The 18,332-nt window shown below is 41.5% G+C and overlaps 2 protein-coding genes across 2 annotated transcripts in view; one reads left to right on the forward strand and one right to left on the reverse strand.

The window, feature by feature from the left end:
* Positions 1–8,873, forward strand: part of LOC135486596 (extracellular matrix organizing protein FRAS1-like) — a 42,597-nt gene extending 33,724 nt beyond the window's left edge. The window contains exons 35-48 of the mRNA XM_064769564.1: positions 26–237; positions 361–508; positions 661–866; positions 1,032–1,188; positions 1,356–1,556; positions 1,810–1,991; positions 2,219–2,302; positions 2,639–3,686; positions 3,899–4,059; positions 4,478–4,590; positions 4,985–5,244; positions 5,603–5,715; positions 5,918–6,064; positions 6,400–8,873. Of these exons, the coding sequence (XP_064625634.1) occupies positions 26–237; positions 361–508; positions 661–866; positions 1,032–1,188; positions 1,356–1,556; positions 1,810–1,991; positions 2,219–2,302; positions 2,639–3,686; positions 3,899–4,059; positions 4,478–4,590; positions 4,985–5,244; positions 5,603–5,715; positions 5,918–6,064; positions 6,400–6,954 (3,587 nt within the window). The 3' untranslated portion in view covers positions 6,955–8,873. The remainder of the gene's footprint in view (positions 1–25; positions 238–360; positions 509–660; positions 867–1,031; positions 1,189–1,355; positions 1,557–1,809; positions 1,992–2,218; positions 2,303–2,638; positions 3,687–3,898; positions 4,060–4,477; positions 4,591–4,984; positions 5,245–5,602; positions 5,716–5,917; positions 6,065–6,399) is intronic.
* Positions 8,874–12,256: 3,383 nt separating this feature from the next.
* LOC135491743 (methionine aminopeptidase 1-like) lies at positions 12,257–18,289 on the reverse strand. Its single transcript, XM_064777856.1, has 9 exons — positions 18,161–18,289; positions 17,723–17,771; positions 17,340–17,422; positions 17,027–17,090; positions 16,636–16,727; positions 16,262–16,484; positions 15,946–16,077; positions 15,439–15,582; positions 12,257–13,932 (listed from the first exon to the last, which is right to left on the reverse strand). The coding sequence occupies exons 1-9, from the start codon at positions 18,278–18,280 to the stop codon at positions 13,700–13,702; spliced, it is 1,140 nt and encodes a 379-aa protein (XP_064633926.1). The 5' UTR covers positions 18,281–18,289; the 3' UTR covers positions 12,257–13,699.
* Positions 18,290–18,332: the final 43 nt, after the last annotated feature.

The following is an 18,332-nucleotide window of genomic DNA, read 5'->3' on the forward strand; positions in this document are numbered from 1 at the left end:
CCTCACAATCTTTCACTTCTTTCAGAGTCCTTCATTTCTCTGTCTCAAGATGAGTACTTCATCCCCGAAGACAGTGGCGTTGTGGAATTCCCTGTGTTGCGAGCAGGCTCTGATCTCTCCCACGAGTCGACTGTCTGGTGCGGCACCCGCGAGCTAGAACCACTGTCCGCAACCCCTGGACAAGATTTCATTCCGACTTCGCATCAGATCATATTCGCACCTGGTCAAGTTGAGGCAGTAAGTATTCCACTGCATCAATACCTTACTTTCTGAGAGCATGTTTAGAAAATATCCGGTGTTTTCTCAAAAAATCTTTATAAATTGTTTCTTAAGAATTATCTTTCATTCTTATACCTACAGGCTTGCCCAGTGACAATCCTTGATGATGATGCTTCAACCAGGCTTGAGTATAATGAAACATTCAGCATCTATATCAGTGCGCCTTCCCATTCCGTCTTGGTAGAGCCGACGAATGCTCTCGTCACCATAGGAGATGAAAAACTGGACAGTAAGTGTGGTTTCTATCCCGACAAATCATAGCTGTTCCTGGTCATGCTCTAATGAGTTTAAAGAACAGGGTCCAGTTGCTCCATTGAGAATTGGAATTTTTTTTGCATTGTTGATTGCATATGAACTCATGTATATTGATATCACTTTCAGTGCCCGTTATCCAGTTTGAAATAGCCGAATACAAGGTTACAGAGACGGCAAAGAAGGTTGAGGTTTCCATGGTGCGCACTGGTGACCTGAGTTACGAAGTATCAGCGATCTGTTACACCCGCCAACATTCTGCTCAAGTTATGATGGATTATGATGAACGATTGAATCTTGATTCATCGAGAATCACATTCCTTCCTGGAGAAAGGGTAAATGTAACTTTTAACTTTTATAAGGGCATTACGAAATTAGGGCAATTCATGTTCTAGTCACAATCAATGAGCAACCGAATTTCGGGGTTAAAGATATAAAGTATGATTCAACCTGAACAGTGGCAATACCTGTCCTTCAGTTTTCTTGTTTTTGTTTTATAGAGCAAGATATGTACAGTTGGCATTGTCGATGATCATATCTATGAACCAGAGGAGTTGTTTCATCTGAAGTTAGGCAGTCCCCTCGGCTCGCAGTCCTGTCCTGTCCTCGTTGGGAAACTCGACACAGTAGCCATCACCATAACCAATCAGGAAGATGGTAAGACTTTGTTTTTTTTACAAACTAGGGACATGCATGATGTATTATTCCTATTCTAAATCTGAATTCTCATTTTCTCATTGACGTATTCAATCAATCCCTCCTTGTATGCCTGTAACAAGAAATTTGAGAATCCAAGTCACGTCATGGAGATCCCTTTCTTTCAGCTCCGACAATTTCCTTCACCAAACCGCTATACATGGTTCGAGAGCCTGAAGGAAGTGACCAAGTGACGACGGTCGTGGTAGAGATTGTCCGAGGCGGCGATGTCAATCAGTCATGTTCGGTCCGTACAAGTACGAGGGATGGATCAGCAGTGTCTGGCTTAGATTATAGTGCCAGTAGCAAGATCCTAGTTTTCGCTCCAGGTGAGATCATGATTGTGTTTTGCGGGATAAGGTTTCGATATACTGTGAGATAGGAAAGACAGTGATTTGAGTAAACTTAATCTCACCTACCTGGCTGTTGCCTTTAGACACATTTTAATGGAGTGACATTTGAGCCTGTCATTGAGTATTACATGTATCTATTGCTTGATATGAAAGATTCATTCTTTGCTTGTTAGCAATAGTAAGGGGGCAGATCTCTTATTTTGACTGTTCTTTTTCACCATATTATCAGGTGAAACAAGCAAGGAATTCTCCGTGGACGTTCTGCACAATGCCATGGCAGAATGGCATGAAACGTTCATGGTCGTCCTTGAGGAGTTGGTCGATGCAAAATTTGGTGACCTCTCCATGACAACAATTACAATCATCGATCAGGAAGTCTCAGGAGGAGTGATTTTACCAGCACCACCAGTGGTAAGTGTTTTCAGTAGTTTGTTCCCATTGGAAAGGAATCACTGCTCAGTGCCTTTGCTGGATTATTGAAAACTCTACCTAGAGAAATGCCTAAAGGTTTATGGATTTCTAATTTCAACTAAAAATGTGAAAAGTTGTGGATGACCTCGCTGTCAAGATCCAGACCATGTGAATGCTTCGGTTCATTATGACTGGACATTGACCAAGCGTATGACTTTGTATTTCAGGTTGTGTCGCTGTTGGACTATGATGACGTCAAAACTGGAACTGAGAAGGAACCCACTCCTGGATACCCACTTGTTTGTGTCAGCGTAAGTCATCACAGCAAAAAATTCAATAGTAACGTATTTACTTGAAGACTTTCTCATTCACCTCCAAGCTTCATACTTATGCGACAATTTGGTGTCAAGCTGGTGAAGATTGGGAATTACAGCAATGGAAAGAAACCAATAGAATTCTTCTTTACCTCCTGATTCGCCATTGTGAGAAGTAAGTGAAGGTGTCATATATTGTGGCAGTATGACTGACATCTTATCTTGATATGAAACTGCTGAAACTCAAGTAATGAACAGCCCTTTAAATTTTTACGAAATGTTTTAATACTGTTTCTGATATATTTGTTGCTGAATGTTACGATTGTCTTCCAGCCATGTGATAGCCATCATCCCGCCTTCCTCATCACCTCACCACTGTGTCTGGAGTCGAAGATCAACGAGTCGCTCATCCGCTATGAGTGGGAGGTCACCACGCAGCCGGAGATCACTGGTGCCTATCATCCATTCCACACCCTCACTGACAACACCATATTCACCAACGTCCATTCCCGGGTCCTGGACAGCATATACTTCCGGCCAGGATTCACTGTCCGCTGTTCAGCGCAACCGATGGATCCGGACGGTACTTTAGGCGTGCCGTTAAAAAGTAACATGGCAAATGTCGGATTTTCAAACGGCATTTGTAGATCGCCGATTATTTCTGGTAAAACTCATGGATACCAGGGACAGTCGTTTGTGACCAGTATGAAATATGTCGGCCCCGAGGATGATGTGAACCCAAATAGAATGCACATCAAGATCGAGATACCTCATCAAGATGGGATGCTGCCGCTCATCTCGACTCTTCCTCTTCATAATCTACGCATCCTGCTGACGAGCCCGATATATCACCGCCAACACGTCTGCTCCAACTTCATCGACCGTGACATCAGGTTGACGGCGTTAGATTATGGCTTCCTCAACCCGGACCCCAGCAACTATTTACCCTATGGACCAGGTTATAACCGTCCGTACCAGTTCGATGCAGATCTACGCGGTCCTACAACCATTAATCTATACAAACATTTGAATCTAAAAAGTTGCACATGGACGTTTGAAGCTTGGTATCACATGACTGAATTGATTGACGTCTGCGGTGGATCTGTCATATCAGATTTCGAAGTGCGTGAAAATGCGAAAACTTTCTTAACCATTCGTGTACCGCTCTACGTGTCCTACATCTATGCTTCATCTCCTATTGGATGGGCCTCACTGGAGCATAAGACCGATATGGAGCTGTCTTTCCTCTATAGTACTGTGCTGTGGCGAACTGGCATGGAAACTGACGGAGATTTGAGCGGGAGGTTGCAGGTCCTACGAATCTCGGCCAATAAGCTTGGAAGGCTCGTGGTCGACTTTAAAACTGAGACAAAGTTTAGAGGTAAGGAGGTGCATCACCTTTTAGATGTGAGGTGGATAGCCGTTTTGATAACCATTGGTAGTGATTCATTCATGAAATTTGTTTTGCAGCAACAGACTGTTAGTAAAATTTTACATGTTAGGTTAGAAGAATGGCTTTGTGTCATGGGTCATGGTGATACTGCCCTATTTCATAACAGTCGTAAATGCTATTTTGTTTTCCTTTCACTACAGGTCAGTTTGTCTTATTCCACAATGCCATGACGGGAGTAAGAAGTCGGTTCCTTGCCCCACCAGCTCTGCCCCTGACATTTGACATGACCCTGCTGTGGAGTCAACAGTCCTTCGACGGACCGTACCAGTTGTGGAGAGCTACTAGTGACTATAACATGAAGGTATTGACTTATCTATCAGTAGGCTAGATCATGACCAATTTGGTACAAATGAACTCATCCCTGAAAAAAAATGTCCAGAAGTAGAGAGGTATCCGCTAAGGGAGGTCCCTCTGTTTTTCTAAAGAAATGAGTAGGGCAACACCATATGTGACCCGTCACAGCGAAATCAGGCGCATGTCGCTCTGAGCTTGGCAGGTTGAGACGGACTGTTTGTTCAATTCTCTATTGTCTGCCTTTTGTGAAATATGAGCACATCAATTTCTTCCATTATCTCCTGGTGTCATTTAGGCTCATCTTCTGTGCGACATGCGCCTGGTTTTGCTGTGACGGGTCACATATACTCTGAGATAAACCTCTTATGATTTTGAAGTTGAATGATACCGGTTCTTCTTATTCATTGAGTTATCCATCATTTCAGGACTATTCTGGTATCTATAAAATCACGCTCCTCCCCTGTACAGTACCACCGACACAGGTATACACGACATCAACTGAGGTTAATCTGCATTGTACACCTCATGCACTTCAAGAGTAAGTATATTTTCTTAAATGAGGCCACCTTTAAAATGTCAAATGCTGTCCATAAAAAGTTCTCCTGATTACATTGGTCATAGTAGCAGGTTATGTCCATTAAAGAGAAGGTGTTCTAGTGGCTGTGGTGTCCAGTAAGGCAAGCCCCATTGCATAAACTATTTGACCAGTGTCCTTAAAATTCAATACATGGTTTAATGGAAACCCAATTCATTTGCCCCTGGGACGCTACTATCAAGCAGAAGCAGAATCCTATTATTCAAACCAATTAAACAATGATTGATGCATATGCCACATCATGCAGGCATCAGGTTTCTGGGAAGTAATGTATTAGGCCTATGTGTATGCATGAAGGTGTGGCATGGTCTCGACACATTCTCTTCTCTCACTACAGGTTCAGTGTGCCGATCTCCTATCAGCAGACCCTGCGGCCTGTCCCTGTCACCTACTCCCTCGATACCGAGTTCCAGCTCCACAACAATGAGAAGATCTTTCTGATGAACCCCAAGTCCAAGACTCTGGCTCTTGAGGAGATGGATTATTCGGGGAAGTTTGCCGAGGGTCAGACAGTCTTTGGGCGAGTTCTCTGGCATCCAAATCAAGATCTTGAAAAAGCTTACAAACTAAGGATTGAGAAGGTTTTCTTATGTACCGGTGAGTGTTTCTTTAGCACCTTTATGTTTGATGTTCTGTATCTCCCCAAACTTTAGTATGGAACACCCTGTAATTGTACACAGGGAGTGACTTGACAATATTGTCATGTGATCTGAAGTAGTGACGTCATCAACACCAGTAATAGGTGATCATGTTGGTCATTTGTAAGCGATGCACACCTTCATCTTTATCTTGTCTTGACAAATCTTTGCCTAAGGTTGAAATTGTCAGTGGAAAGATTTATGTCATTTTGGAGGCATTTTCCCAACGAACCAATTTGATGTTCAGTTTAAGGTAGACCCTTGTGACAATTTGGTAGTTCAGATCCCCTCATTTTAATGTGATTGCTCTTTTTCAGGCCGTGAAGGCTATGTGCCAACCTATGACCCCTCTGGTGAACTATACAAGGAAGGGCCACAGTATGGGTGTATTCAACCTAACAGCAACCTAAGATACAGATTTCTAATAATCGTAAGTACTCTAGTGACGAGTCGATAGTCGTTTGGTTTGACATTCTTTTAACTTTTCGATGTTGCTGACAGCAACATTGCCTGTGGTCAGTGACCTAACTAAGTGAGTTATGCATTATTTAACCCAAACATCTCTAAGATAATGCATTTGCAAGATGGAAAAGTTTTTCTGCCCGATATATATTTCTTTCTTCATTTTTCAGGATCGAGGTGATCCACATGTTGCAGACGTATCGTTTGCTAATGTCCAGTTTGATGCCAAACTCGTCTTTCAAATTCCCGAGTTTTCCATCGTAGAAGAAATGCCTGGGGTAGATGGGTTTACCTTTAAGGCTGATCCTCTTTATAAGGTTTGTAGAAGTGCTACTATACCTTTCTCTGGTAATGGTGGTCAAGTCGTGTCGTGTCGCCTACTAAAAACAAATTTCTTCAAAGCACAAAAATAGTTGGAGTCGGGCTTGTTGGGTCAGCATGTAGGCCTACATGTAACAACTTTAAAAAGTTATATTCATGACCTGAAAAGATAGTCATTTATAGTCCAGCTCTAGAAAATGGGTAGATAGGAAATGATAAAATTTCAGTGGGGGTGAATCAGCTTTAAGGTTTGAGTCACATTTTGTAGTTCCAAACTGCAATAGTTGCCACAGTGGGACTTTAACTCTTTCCTTATCTTCCTCACTTTCAGGTGGAATCGGGCAACCAGTGGTTCATCCAGGTCATATACCAAATAGGATCAGCACAGAGACTAAATCGCTACCAGAGAAGTTTAGATCGGTCCAAACGGGCATCAGACGATCCAGGAGGAAGGGACAAATTCCTTCGAAATGGAACAAATATAAAAATGATATCACTCTTTTCTGACAAGACCAGAACTTTTACAGATAACCAGGTACCTCAATTCGGTAATTGGGGTGTCTATGTGGCGATAATTCTCGTCATGGTTGTGCTAGGTATCGGCTCTGCTGGACTCGTTTTCTTTATAAGGAAAAAGCGGAGACGTAGACGATTCAGTGTGGAGACGAAAGTTGTGAATAATGACTTATCCCTTGGGAAAATGGGGAAATACAGTAACGTTGATATATATGCATCATTAAAAAAGGATATACGCACAAAAACAATTAATTATAGTTCGCTAAGTTTACAAAATATCGCCCAAAAAGTTAACGATAAAGGTTTGCGCAGCTTGAACTGCAGTAGGGAGGACTATTTGGATGAAGAGGATTCCGAGGCAGAAGTATGAGAGGATAATTTATTGCTATAGAAATAGCTTGTTGTCTTTCATATTTTGTTATGTAACCATGATAAATGGAGGTGCTTGAATAAATGCAGAGTAAGGGTGTGCTGTTTTGCAGTCATTTTGGAGAGAAAAATATCATGCATTGTTATGATGTACTGCAGAACCTCTCTATTGAGGACACTCAGAACTGACATGTGCTGTCCTAATTGAAAGGTGTGAATGGAAACAACCAATTTGGGACCAATACCAGAGTCCTTGATAGAGAGATTGTCCTTAATAAAGAGGTGACAGATAGGGGAGGTTCCACTGTAGTTGAGTCCTGGTCAATTCTGTGATCATACAGTACAATGATGGAAATTATTATTTTTCTTCTCTAAGTCTAAGTAAGTGCAAAATGGCCGGAAAGTACATTACTTATTCAGCTTCCCACCATGCATGTATATGTAATGCTACTGTAATGTAAATGGAGGTGCTTTATAACATGTGTAATGCAGAACCAAGAAGAGTGTGTTATTTTATACAGCTTCCTGCTTCAAGGATGATGGATAACTTCCTATTGCCATAACATTGAATGTCAAACATGTCGACTTCTTCAATCGGTTTATGAAAGTTTGATTCTATACGAATTGTCTGTGTTTTACATATACATAAATTTTGGTTGGGAAAGAGGTTGAATGAGTTGTCAAGTTTTGACGACAATGTGCGCATGTAAGTGTAACATTAATATATACCGTGTACATGTATGTTCATCAGTATTTGTGTACACGTTCGTTCAAGGGTTGACAGTGATGCATGCATTGATACATGACACGCGTGCGTATAGCGTGAGAAATTAGTGTCTTTTCACAATTATTGCTGACAAAACAAATCTCAGGGAAATTGTCTCCATGTGTTCAAGGTGAGATGGAGATTGGAGAGTAATGTAGAGGGTAAGGATGGGGACTTTGTCTGTGTTTTATAAATGTTTACATACCGCAAGTGAACATTTTGAACTCAAACATTAGATAGCGGCTGCTGGTGTGAAGCAGACAGGACATACATTCAGAACATTTATGTCCTTACTGCTATTTTCTACATTTTATGGGCTATTTATACTGGGCTATATTAGTGAAACACTTTACCTTTACGGGTATGAAAATATTAAGATGAAAACTCCTGGTGCATTAAGTGATTCAGCAATCAGCAGTTGTCTTAACTGTTGGTGATGGATTGGTGATGCTAATAAGACATAGAAGTCACCTTTGGTGATGAATTTAGATATGGGATTTCAGAGTCAGTAGAACAAATTCAGGTGTTGATAAAGTTATATAATAAGCATACATAAGATGCATATATTTAGTCTTCCCTTGTACGGTGTTCATATTTTATCAAGTTCTAACTTTGCCATTTGACACCTCTGGATATTTCTGGAGGTATCCCTGTACATATTACTCTGTACAATGTATATTTCATACAATTCAAAAATACTGCATGTCCACGATATTTTGTAGACATTTTGCATTAGCCTGTGTATAAGCCTACTTAAACCCAAAAATTAAAATTCCAAGTAAATCTACTTCAGATCCAAATAAGTGATATAGCACTACTTATCTGAACAATTAATTGTCCCTAATATGAAATGAACTCAAATCCAAAATGTAACTTTTAATGATCTGGGCTTTTTAAAAACAACTTTTGCTATTTTGGATCACAAAAGAATTATTTAATGAAGATACTCAATTTCCAATTAGGAGGATTTTAAAGGGTTAATGCATGCATATTGAATTTGACTCCTAGAGTATTATGAGAGAACTGTAATTATTCGACCGTATTTTATGTTTAGACGCAAATCAATCACAGCTTCTTTGTATATAATGTAACTTGACCTATGTTTTTTGTTGATAAACATTTTCTATTTAAGTCGAATAAACTTTTATACTTTATTATGCAACATGCAAATCAAGTTCTTTACTTTCATAAAGGATAAAAAGTTACAGGTCTTCACCAGTATAAGGGGCAGCAGTAGCGCAGTGGAAGAGAGTCAGCCTCATGATCAGGAGGTCGTGGGTACGACTCCTGGCCGAGTCACTGCTTAGTTCCCCTACTGGTCGAGTTCAAGTGAGCACCTTCTGGTTGCTCCTTGAAACCCCTGATTGATTTCTGTGGAGACCGGGGTAATAATATGATATCCCAAAGCGCTTTGAGCGAGAACTATAGTGTCACGGAATTGCGCTATATAAAAGACTCATTATTAATGTTATTATTATTATTATTATTATTATTATAACCACCCAGAGAAGCCACCCTCTGTGTTCATGCTTGAAGTACACCATTATGTGGTACCAAGAATCAATAAAGACTGGTCTTTATTAATTCTTGGTGGGATCTGAAACAAGACAACTAGTTGGGGGGTACCTGATACAGGACAACTAGTCTTTCAGTCTTTCAGCAACTCGGAAATTACCATCATTGTCTCATGGGACTGTCTAACAAACTTTCAAGTACATCTTGAGTACTATATTAAAGGTGATAGCTAATATAAGACAACTAGTTGGATTCTACCTGGTATAGGACAACTGATCTTGTGAACTCGGATATGACAACAATCCCCTGAAATTGTCCTGTGTCAGGTACTACATGAGCAGTGTCTTGTATTAGGTTCCACCCAAGTAGTTCTTCAAGATTTGTGTCGACAGAGTGAGAGAGATGATACAGTCACAATCATGACTGAATTGGGTCTAGCTGGTCCACCGTGTCAACACAGCGTGAGGGGTGAAACAGTCACAACCAGATCGATTTGGGTGTGAGAGAGATGGGACAGTCACAACCAGACCGAATTGATGGGCCTGGCTGCTCCGACATAATGTTAACACTGTGAGAGACGAGAAAGTCACAACCATATCGAATTGGACCTGGCTGAACACAGTAAACGTACAAGACTGAAGACAGTCACAACAAGACCATATTTGGCCTTGCTGCTCCACCATATCAACACCGTTGGAGAGATGAGACAGTCACAACTAGACCGAATTGGGCTTAGCTACTCCACAATGTCAACACAGTGAGTGAGAGAGATAAGACAGTCACAACAAGCTCGATTATTGGCCTGGCTGATCCACCATGTCGACACAGTGAAAGAGATAAGACAGTCCCAACCAGACCGAATTGGGCCTGGCTGATCCACAATGTTAACACAGTGAGCGAGATAAGACAGTCACAACAAGACCACATGCGGCCTGACTGGTCCACTGTGTCGACACAGTGAGGGTACAAGACTGTCACCACCAGACCGAATTAGGCCTGTCTGCCCCCACCATGTCAACTAGGTTATGAGAGACGAGACAGTCACAACTAGACCGAATTGGGCCCGGGTTGCACCACCGTGTTGACACAGTGAGAGAGATGAGATAGACACAGCCAGACCGAATTGTGCCTGGCTGCTCGACCGTGTTGACGCAGTGAGAGAGACGAGACTGTCACAACCAGATTGAATTGGACATAATTACTCCACAATGTCAACACAGTGAGATAGGAAAGAGAGTCACAATCAGACTGACCGAGCAGGACTGATCCGTCGTATCGACAGAATGAGAGAAATGAGACAGTCACAACCAGATTGAATCATGCCTGGCTGCTCCACCATGTCAACTCGAGAAGTCCATTACTGTCCCGGGCCGAAGAGCCTGGTTATTGTGACTGACAGCACACTGTACATGTCATGATGGGGCAGACAGAACAATTACCAGCGATTTTCTGTCATTGAAAATATCTGATTCAGGACACAGGGCAATGGATGTCGGGGTTATTATAAGATGGACAATGTCACATGCAGCTCATATTGGGCAAGACATAACAATCATAAGAGACACTCTGTTAGACACAACCAATGTTTTTGGGACTATCACGGCCACTCTCGCCCCGAAGACACTCGGTGTGACAAACAGCACACTGTTCATGGCATAACGTGGTGCAGGAAGAACCACACGAACTATTCTACCATGGGGAATGTGAATGTCGGGGGGGGGGGGTCCACATAAGATGGCCAGTGTCACATTCAGCTCATAATGGACGAGACAGAACAATCACAAGAGCCATTCTATCACGAGGAGAGTGCGAAGCAGGCCACAGAGCAGTGAATGAATTGAGTAACTAAATGGACAATGTCACACTCATCTCATGAAGGTAGCGGCCTGTCTTCCTACTCCATATCACCTCACAAGGAAAGGGATGGAAAAATGGACATCCACTACAAATCCTCCTCCATCCATCCTCCATCCATCCTCCTCCATTCATTGTCTTTATGCAGTCATAGGAAAACCGCGCAAAATTAGCTTTCTCCGGAAGTTCCCAGCTCTGAGCCATATGTCACATTCAGCTCATAATGGACGAGACAGAACAATCGCAAGAGATATTCTATCATGAGGAGAGTGTGAAGCAGGTCACGGAGCAGTGAATAAATCGGGTCATAAATGGACAAGGTCACATTCAGCTTATACTCAGTAAGCAATCACAAGAGGTATGCTATCGTTAGAAATGTACGAATCGGGCCACAGAGCAATGAATGTCAGGGATGATTTGATGGACAATGTCACATTCAGCTCATTACGGACAATCGCAGAACAATCGCAAGAGACATTCTATCATGAGGAGAGTGCGAAGCAGGCCACAGAGCAGTGAATAAAATGGGTCATAAATGGACAAGGTCACATTCAGCTTATAATTGGGAAGACAGAACAGTCGCAAGAGACATTCTGTTAGTCACAACCAGTGTCTTCGGGGCCATCATTAGATCATTAGACGGACACTGTCAGATTCAGGTTTTCTTGGGGGAGACTTGCATTCACAAGATAATTCAGTCATGGAATGTCAGACGCAGGACACAGCAGTGAATGCATGGGTTCTGGGCGTACAATGTCACATTCACCTCATGAAGGCAGTGACCTGTCTTCCTACTCTATATCACCTCTGCCACAAGGAAAGGGAAAAAAAAAAATTGACATCCACTACAAATCCTCCACCATGGCCATCATTGTCTTTATATGAGGCAAATAAGGCTGATTGACACTCACACCTTTTGAGTGACAATCAGGAGGGAATGTTATTTGTGCATCCGAAATTGGGTTGTGACAAAATAGCTCTCTCTGGAAGTTCCCAGCTGCGAGCCATATACTTCCGTCTCTTGGCAGACGGGTTGCGGTTTAAACCGCTGCCCTCTTTGAGAGACAATTGTCTCTGGCCTGGTTGGGGGCAATGGACAGGGTTGCCTTACTTCATTAATTGCCCAAGGAAAACAAAAAGGTAACATATTTTACATGTATAAAGCAACTTTTATTGGTGTATATATAAAATATATACATGCACATGAAAACTATCAGCAACCTGAAATAACACAGTCCAGCACATTTTTGCAACAGAAGATTTATACCCAGTCATGACGCATACCCTGCTATACAGAAAGGATGAACAGTCCTTAAGGGTGAATAAGGGAGCGTTTTAATGAAACTGGTGTATAGCCAATATCATGCATACAGTAGTAAAGAATCTTCTCCTAGGGTGTATAGCTCAGTATTCTTGTGAACAATGCTTATGGTATAATTCTACTTCAAAGAGAAATTGTTCAGGTTTATACAGGGTGGCCCAGAAAACTTTTCCATTGCACGATAGAAATTTATTGTGTATCCATTGTGTGGCGGAAACGATTTCTGGGCCACCCAAGAGTGCTCCTTATCCCTCAGGTTACCCACCTTCTGGTGAACTCCTAGTGAAGAAAAGTGAAGAATACAATGCGCTTTTAGCACATAAAAATAAATCACAACCTCAAATATCCACACTGGAAGTTCACCAGGCCTCAAATAAATTGACTTTCTTCCATCAACATTTGCAGTATATATTTTTTTGCTTGTAGTCAACACCAGTTGCCCATTAGTGACATTGTAGATTTTGAATTAGTGTTTTCACATGTTTAACAAAACAAGCATCATTAAAAACCCTGCTTCTTATTTTGTCAATTTTGAAGCTTTAAACAAAGTAACATCACTTTCAATTTGGTCAAAATTAAGATACATGTAACTTGTCCCGTCCTCTCTAATATTGTCTTCAAAGGGGGGACTATAGGCAGGAGGAGAGAGGCTAATTTGGCCATCTTCAAGTGACTAGTATACACAGTAAGGGCCCTTGGTCATGTCAGACTTAGCACTAGATATATCCCTCGTACAAGCGTGAATCAGTTCGACCTACTGTGAGATGTGAGAGACCCCTATCGGCGGCTTTGTGTAACTTTATCTTGCCTGCCTTGCTGCTGGCTATATTGTCCCTTTAAGGCAGTGTTTTAAGAGAAGTCACATTGTCACATTTCGTGAGTCACATGTCACGAATGGAAGAATAAAACAGTAATTTCCACTGTGGCCAACGGGGTACTCGTTACATTACAGGAATGAACAGTCCATTGGCCAGCTTTTTCATAATTTGGGATGGTCTTTTCAATTGGCCAGGGAAATCACAACCCTAACTAACCTAAGCTCTATCTCGGCCCCAAAGGTTTTCCTCATGCTAGCTTTCATAGCAAATAACTTTGTCAACGGACTATTTCTTCCTGTGACACCACTGGCCACAGTGATTTCCAGTGTAGGTTACATATGTGTTCCTGCGTCATTCAAAAATTGTTTCGAAACTTGAACTATGACATATGAATCACGAAAAGTGACTTCGATGGATGAACACTTGCTCTATCAATAGCAACGTCCAATATTGGTCCTGAATGTTACTAATGTCACATGTTATCCAAAAAATGTGCCTGTCCATCTTTATCATGTCTTCTCGTCAAAATATCGCATCCTGTTTCTGTCACTAATAAAGTATGTTCGAACTGTGCCGAAAGTTTCCCATCCTGAGTAACTGCGGTCCAGTTATCGGGCCACAGGAGATCTCTCCAGATTCCCTCTGAGATCATTGGTTCGATCGTGAAGGAATGGCCTGCCTTCATCACTCCTATAGCTTTATTCTCTGAAAAATGAAATGGCCAGGGCCATTGTGCTCACCTCATGTGGAAGAAAGATGGATAAAGAGCATGGTATTGTGTCATGTAGTGTTAGGTTTGATGTAGGTCCAAGCAATTACAATTTCCCCAAAATGGCCAATTTACAGTACATTTGACCTCTGTGACCTTGAAAAGTAGGTCAAATCAAAGAAGACCCGGGTGACACATTGAATGGTTGTTAGAATTAGATGTACCTATGATATAAAATTGGTGCCAATCGGGCAAGTCATTACTAGGAATAATGGCATTTTGAAGAATTTAGGATTTGGCCCCCTCCCTGGAGGCCAAACGGCAAATCAGATCGCACCAAACTTCGGTACCTGAGATCACCTGACCAAGGGGTACATGTGTACTTAATTTGTGATCAATAGTCATTGCAGTTAAGAAACGTGCCATAGTTACGGCCTGACGGCGAATTAACGCCATTTGACCTCTGTGACCTTGACAAGAAGGTCAAATTAAAAACCTGTGTGACATATACTGTATGGTGGTTAGATGTACCCATGATATCAAATTGGTGGCAATCGGGCAAGAAGTTAAGGAATAATCACATTTTTAAGGTTTTTGGATTTTGCCCCCTGGTGGTCAAGTGGTGAATCATATTGGACCAAACTTTGGTCCCTGAGATCACCTGACTAAGGGGTAAATGTGTACCAAATTTGGTATCAATAGTCATTGCAGTTTAGAAACGTGCCATCGTTACATCCTAACGGCCAATTTACACCATTTGACCTCTGTGACCTTGAAAAGGAGGTCAAATCAAAAACCCGGAGGATATATGATGCACCTTTGCTAGAAGTACCTACCATATTTTTTTCAAAATTTCCCGACTACTATTAAGGGAGATATTGCATATTTTCACTTTTAACGTTTGGCCCCCTGGTGGCCAAACCATGAAATGAATCGGACCGAAACTTGGTCTCCAAGGTGTCATTACATAAGGGTACATGTGTACTAAGTTTCAACTCAATAGCTCTAACAGTTACGAAACGTGCCCTGCTAACGGACGACGGACGACGACGACGACGACGACGACGACGACGACGACGACGACGACGACGACGACGACGACGACGACGACGACGACGGACGACGGACGCCACGGTATGGGATAAGCTCACCTCTGCTAAGAGGTGAGCTAATGATTGAGAAGTATAAAAGTTAGCTTTGATGTAGTACTGAAGTTATTTTAATGTACATGTAATTGATGATCTACATGCACGCCATTCATGTTAACTGTCCTTTCTTGTGGCTCAAATAAATAGAGATATACACTGCCATAGTTCAATACGTATCTACAGAATCAGAAATTTCAAATTCAAGTTCAATTCTTCAACTTTTGAACGATCAAAGTAACCACGCTGACGCTATTTGTCGCTGAAAATATTCATTACCTGGTACGAACGCAGGAGGGATCCTGGGCTCACTGGAATGAATTCAGAAGATGCACATCACAGAAGAAAAAGACTTACTGGCATAATGTGGCACACTTGGAGCTGTATGAAAGAGTTTATGTATACCATGGCCACAGTAACTTCTCACCACTGAGTAACCATGGGCTTGAGCATGTTTCTGTATCACATTGCCGATTTCTCTATACCTCGTACCTGGTTTTACTGAAAAACAAATGGAACTAATTGATAATCTGCTACATAGACTAGAGATTTATGAACAAATTGTATGCTGCCATACATGTACTTTAATACGGGTAAACTAAAAAAGTTGAATAGTGCTCATACTTAATTCACATTTGATTCATTAACACAAAGCGCTTTGCCATATCAATATCCCAGCTTTTGGCCTGTATAATCCTGTTCAAGCTCAACTATCTGGGGAGTATACAGTCCAGCTGCCTCTCAGTGCTAGGACTCTATATTCATGGCCAACTCTGGCAGCTAGGTACTCATTCACTCCTAGGTGGACAGAACTAGAAGTAGTGTTTAATGCCTTGGTGAGGGACTCAAAACATTTCAACCTACCTATGTCAATAGACTGCATCAAACATTCGTAAGTAACTTTGACTAAATCCTTGGCCTTATCACTAACATTTCCAACAAAAAAGGTTTCATTCAGGTCCCCATGGTATTCTCTATGGCAGACAGTTACATCAACTGAAACAAAGGAAATTTTATATCATCATGAATACCGGCTGGAATAAAGAGGCTGTAGGATCTTATGCTTCGTGGTATTTTCAAATCAACTCCTTATTGAGGTTTTTGGTAATGGCCCTAAACAAGCCTGGCAATGTGTAGAATGTCCGCCAACATCCCAAAATTTCTCAGTTTTGGTACTTACTATTACAAATATCTCCATCTTTCAGTGGTCTCTTGTCAGGAATACCATGACAGATCACTTCATTCACCGACGTACAGCAAGACTTTGGAAACTTAAAGTAGTTCAGTGGCGAGGGGTAGCACTCTCTGTCTATACAAGCCTCATGGACTAACCGGTCAATTTCATCGGTGGTGGTGCCAACCCCTACAGCACTGGCACCTACGTCTAGGACTTCTCTGGCAAGCTGGAAAATAAAGAACACTTGATCACTATCCTATTCCAACCTCAACTGGCACTCACAACCCCAAGGGAAGGCACCTGATGAAAGACGGCGGATGCTATCTAAAACATCCAAAGAAGTTTCCAGTCAGTTTCTGTCTGATATTTCTTCTCACCTTACAAGCCACTCGCATGGCCTCTTGCTCTTCATCATCTAGAGTTTTGATGTGTGTGGAGCCTTTCAGGGCCCGCTCACTCGCTGGGTTGCCTGGAGAGAAAGCAATGAAATATTTTACACAAGCTCTAAGAAATGTAAAGGGTTTTGAAACGCAAGTCCTCAGATAGCGCAAGTACAACTGGAATGTCTCAAAGTCAAAGCACTTGACATTCATAGGAACTCTCACTACATATTTGTTTTTTTATGATTCATTGTTATCCCTCCTTTATAAAATTCACCATATTATATCATTCACAATAAGGTTTGCATGAATCATTGAATATAATGATCATCTGAGTTGATTGGTCGTCCCCACTGTGTACCACATTACTGAGTGACAGTGCGCTTACCTTCCCTTTCATCATTAGCATAATCTGGTCTCCATATCGTGTCAGGCACCAAGCGTTTGGGAGTCTGAAAGAGGAATATTCATTGCATTACTCGGTACACTGTCTCCACTTTTTAAAACAAAATTTTTTAAATTCTGATATCTATCAACCTCAGTACCAGGAAATCAACTCATTTGTGTGGTCTAAATGATGAAAAGCTTTTTTAAAATTGACGCTCTTCACAACAAAGAATTTTACAAAAGATTTGAATTCAAATCTGAAGCAGACGTTTTCAGGCAGCAAAAAATTCAATAATTTACTGAACAATACTTACAACTGGGTAAGGTCTCAGTTTACCGGTAAAACTGTAGCCAGGCCAGGGATTATATGCAGAATTGGATACTTGAACAGTGTCACCTAAAAAAAGTTATTTGATACGATTAAACTCTTGGAAATTCACAAAAATGTCTGAAAAATTTCTTTTGTAACTGTTGAAATATCTAAGGCAGTTTTCAAGGGGAATTGATTATGAACGAAGTGGCATACTCATATCTTCTTCTTCTTCTTCCGTTAAGTTAACTTCCTTCATCATATTGAAGATTAATGTAACTGGTAATGTGTGTGCGCAGCGGGTAAATGGCCCAGATGTTGGTGGCCACTTATAACATGTTGGTTGGTTGGCCCACATGGCTGACATGCATTCACGTTTATACTTACTCGTTTTGTGCAACTTTTTATGCTCTCCCCAACTTCCGGTGAAACATGCCTGAAACAAGTGCATAGGAGTTAGGACTAGGAGATTAATATTAACGGACTAACGGACAATAAAATTGAGGAAAATATGTATGATCATTATGTTTACATTCACAATGTATTAATCCTCCCAGACAGAGATAGGCTAAATGCTCTACTAAAGCTTAAAGCTAAAGCCATCATTGTCTGGCATCTTTGACTGTGAACGTTGTTCAGAGACTCTTTGCTGAACCAAAGACCATAATCTGACCCAAAGTACAAATTAGACGAAATTTTATGTGGAAAATGTACACACAAAATGCACTGCAGGCACTGAGAAGTTTTACACGCGGAATTCGGCCTCCACTTTAGAGGGAGTTTAAGGCTAAACTGCTGCATAATCTACCCAGAATTCATTCTCACCTGGTCACAAAAGAAAGAGCCAGGTGTGATTCCACGTTTGATGCAGGTGGGACATTGCAGTTTTGCCTCTTTTTCACATCCATTTGTCGCACAAATTCGGAGCGCAGTGGTGGCTGCCATTTTGGCGAATACTTTTGCGCCATCTTTCGGCTATGATTGGAACTGAAAAGAT

The sequence above is a fragment of the Lineus longissimus genome, chromosome 1, assembly GCF_910592395.1.
Source record: "Lineus longissimus chromosome 1, tnLinLong1.2, whole genome shotgun sequence".
NCBI lineage: Eukaryota > Metazoa > Nemertea > Pilidiophora > Heteronemertea > Lineidae > Lineus > Lineus longissimus.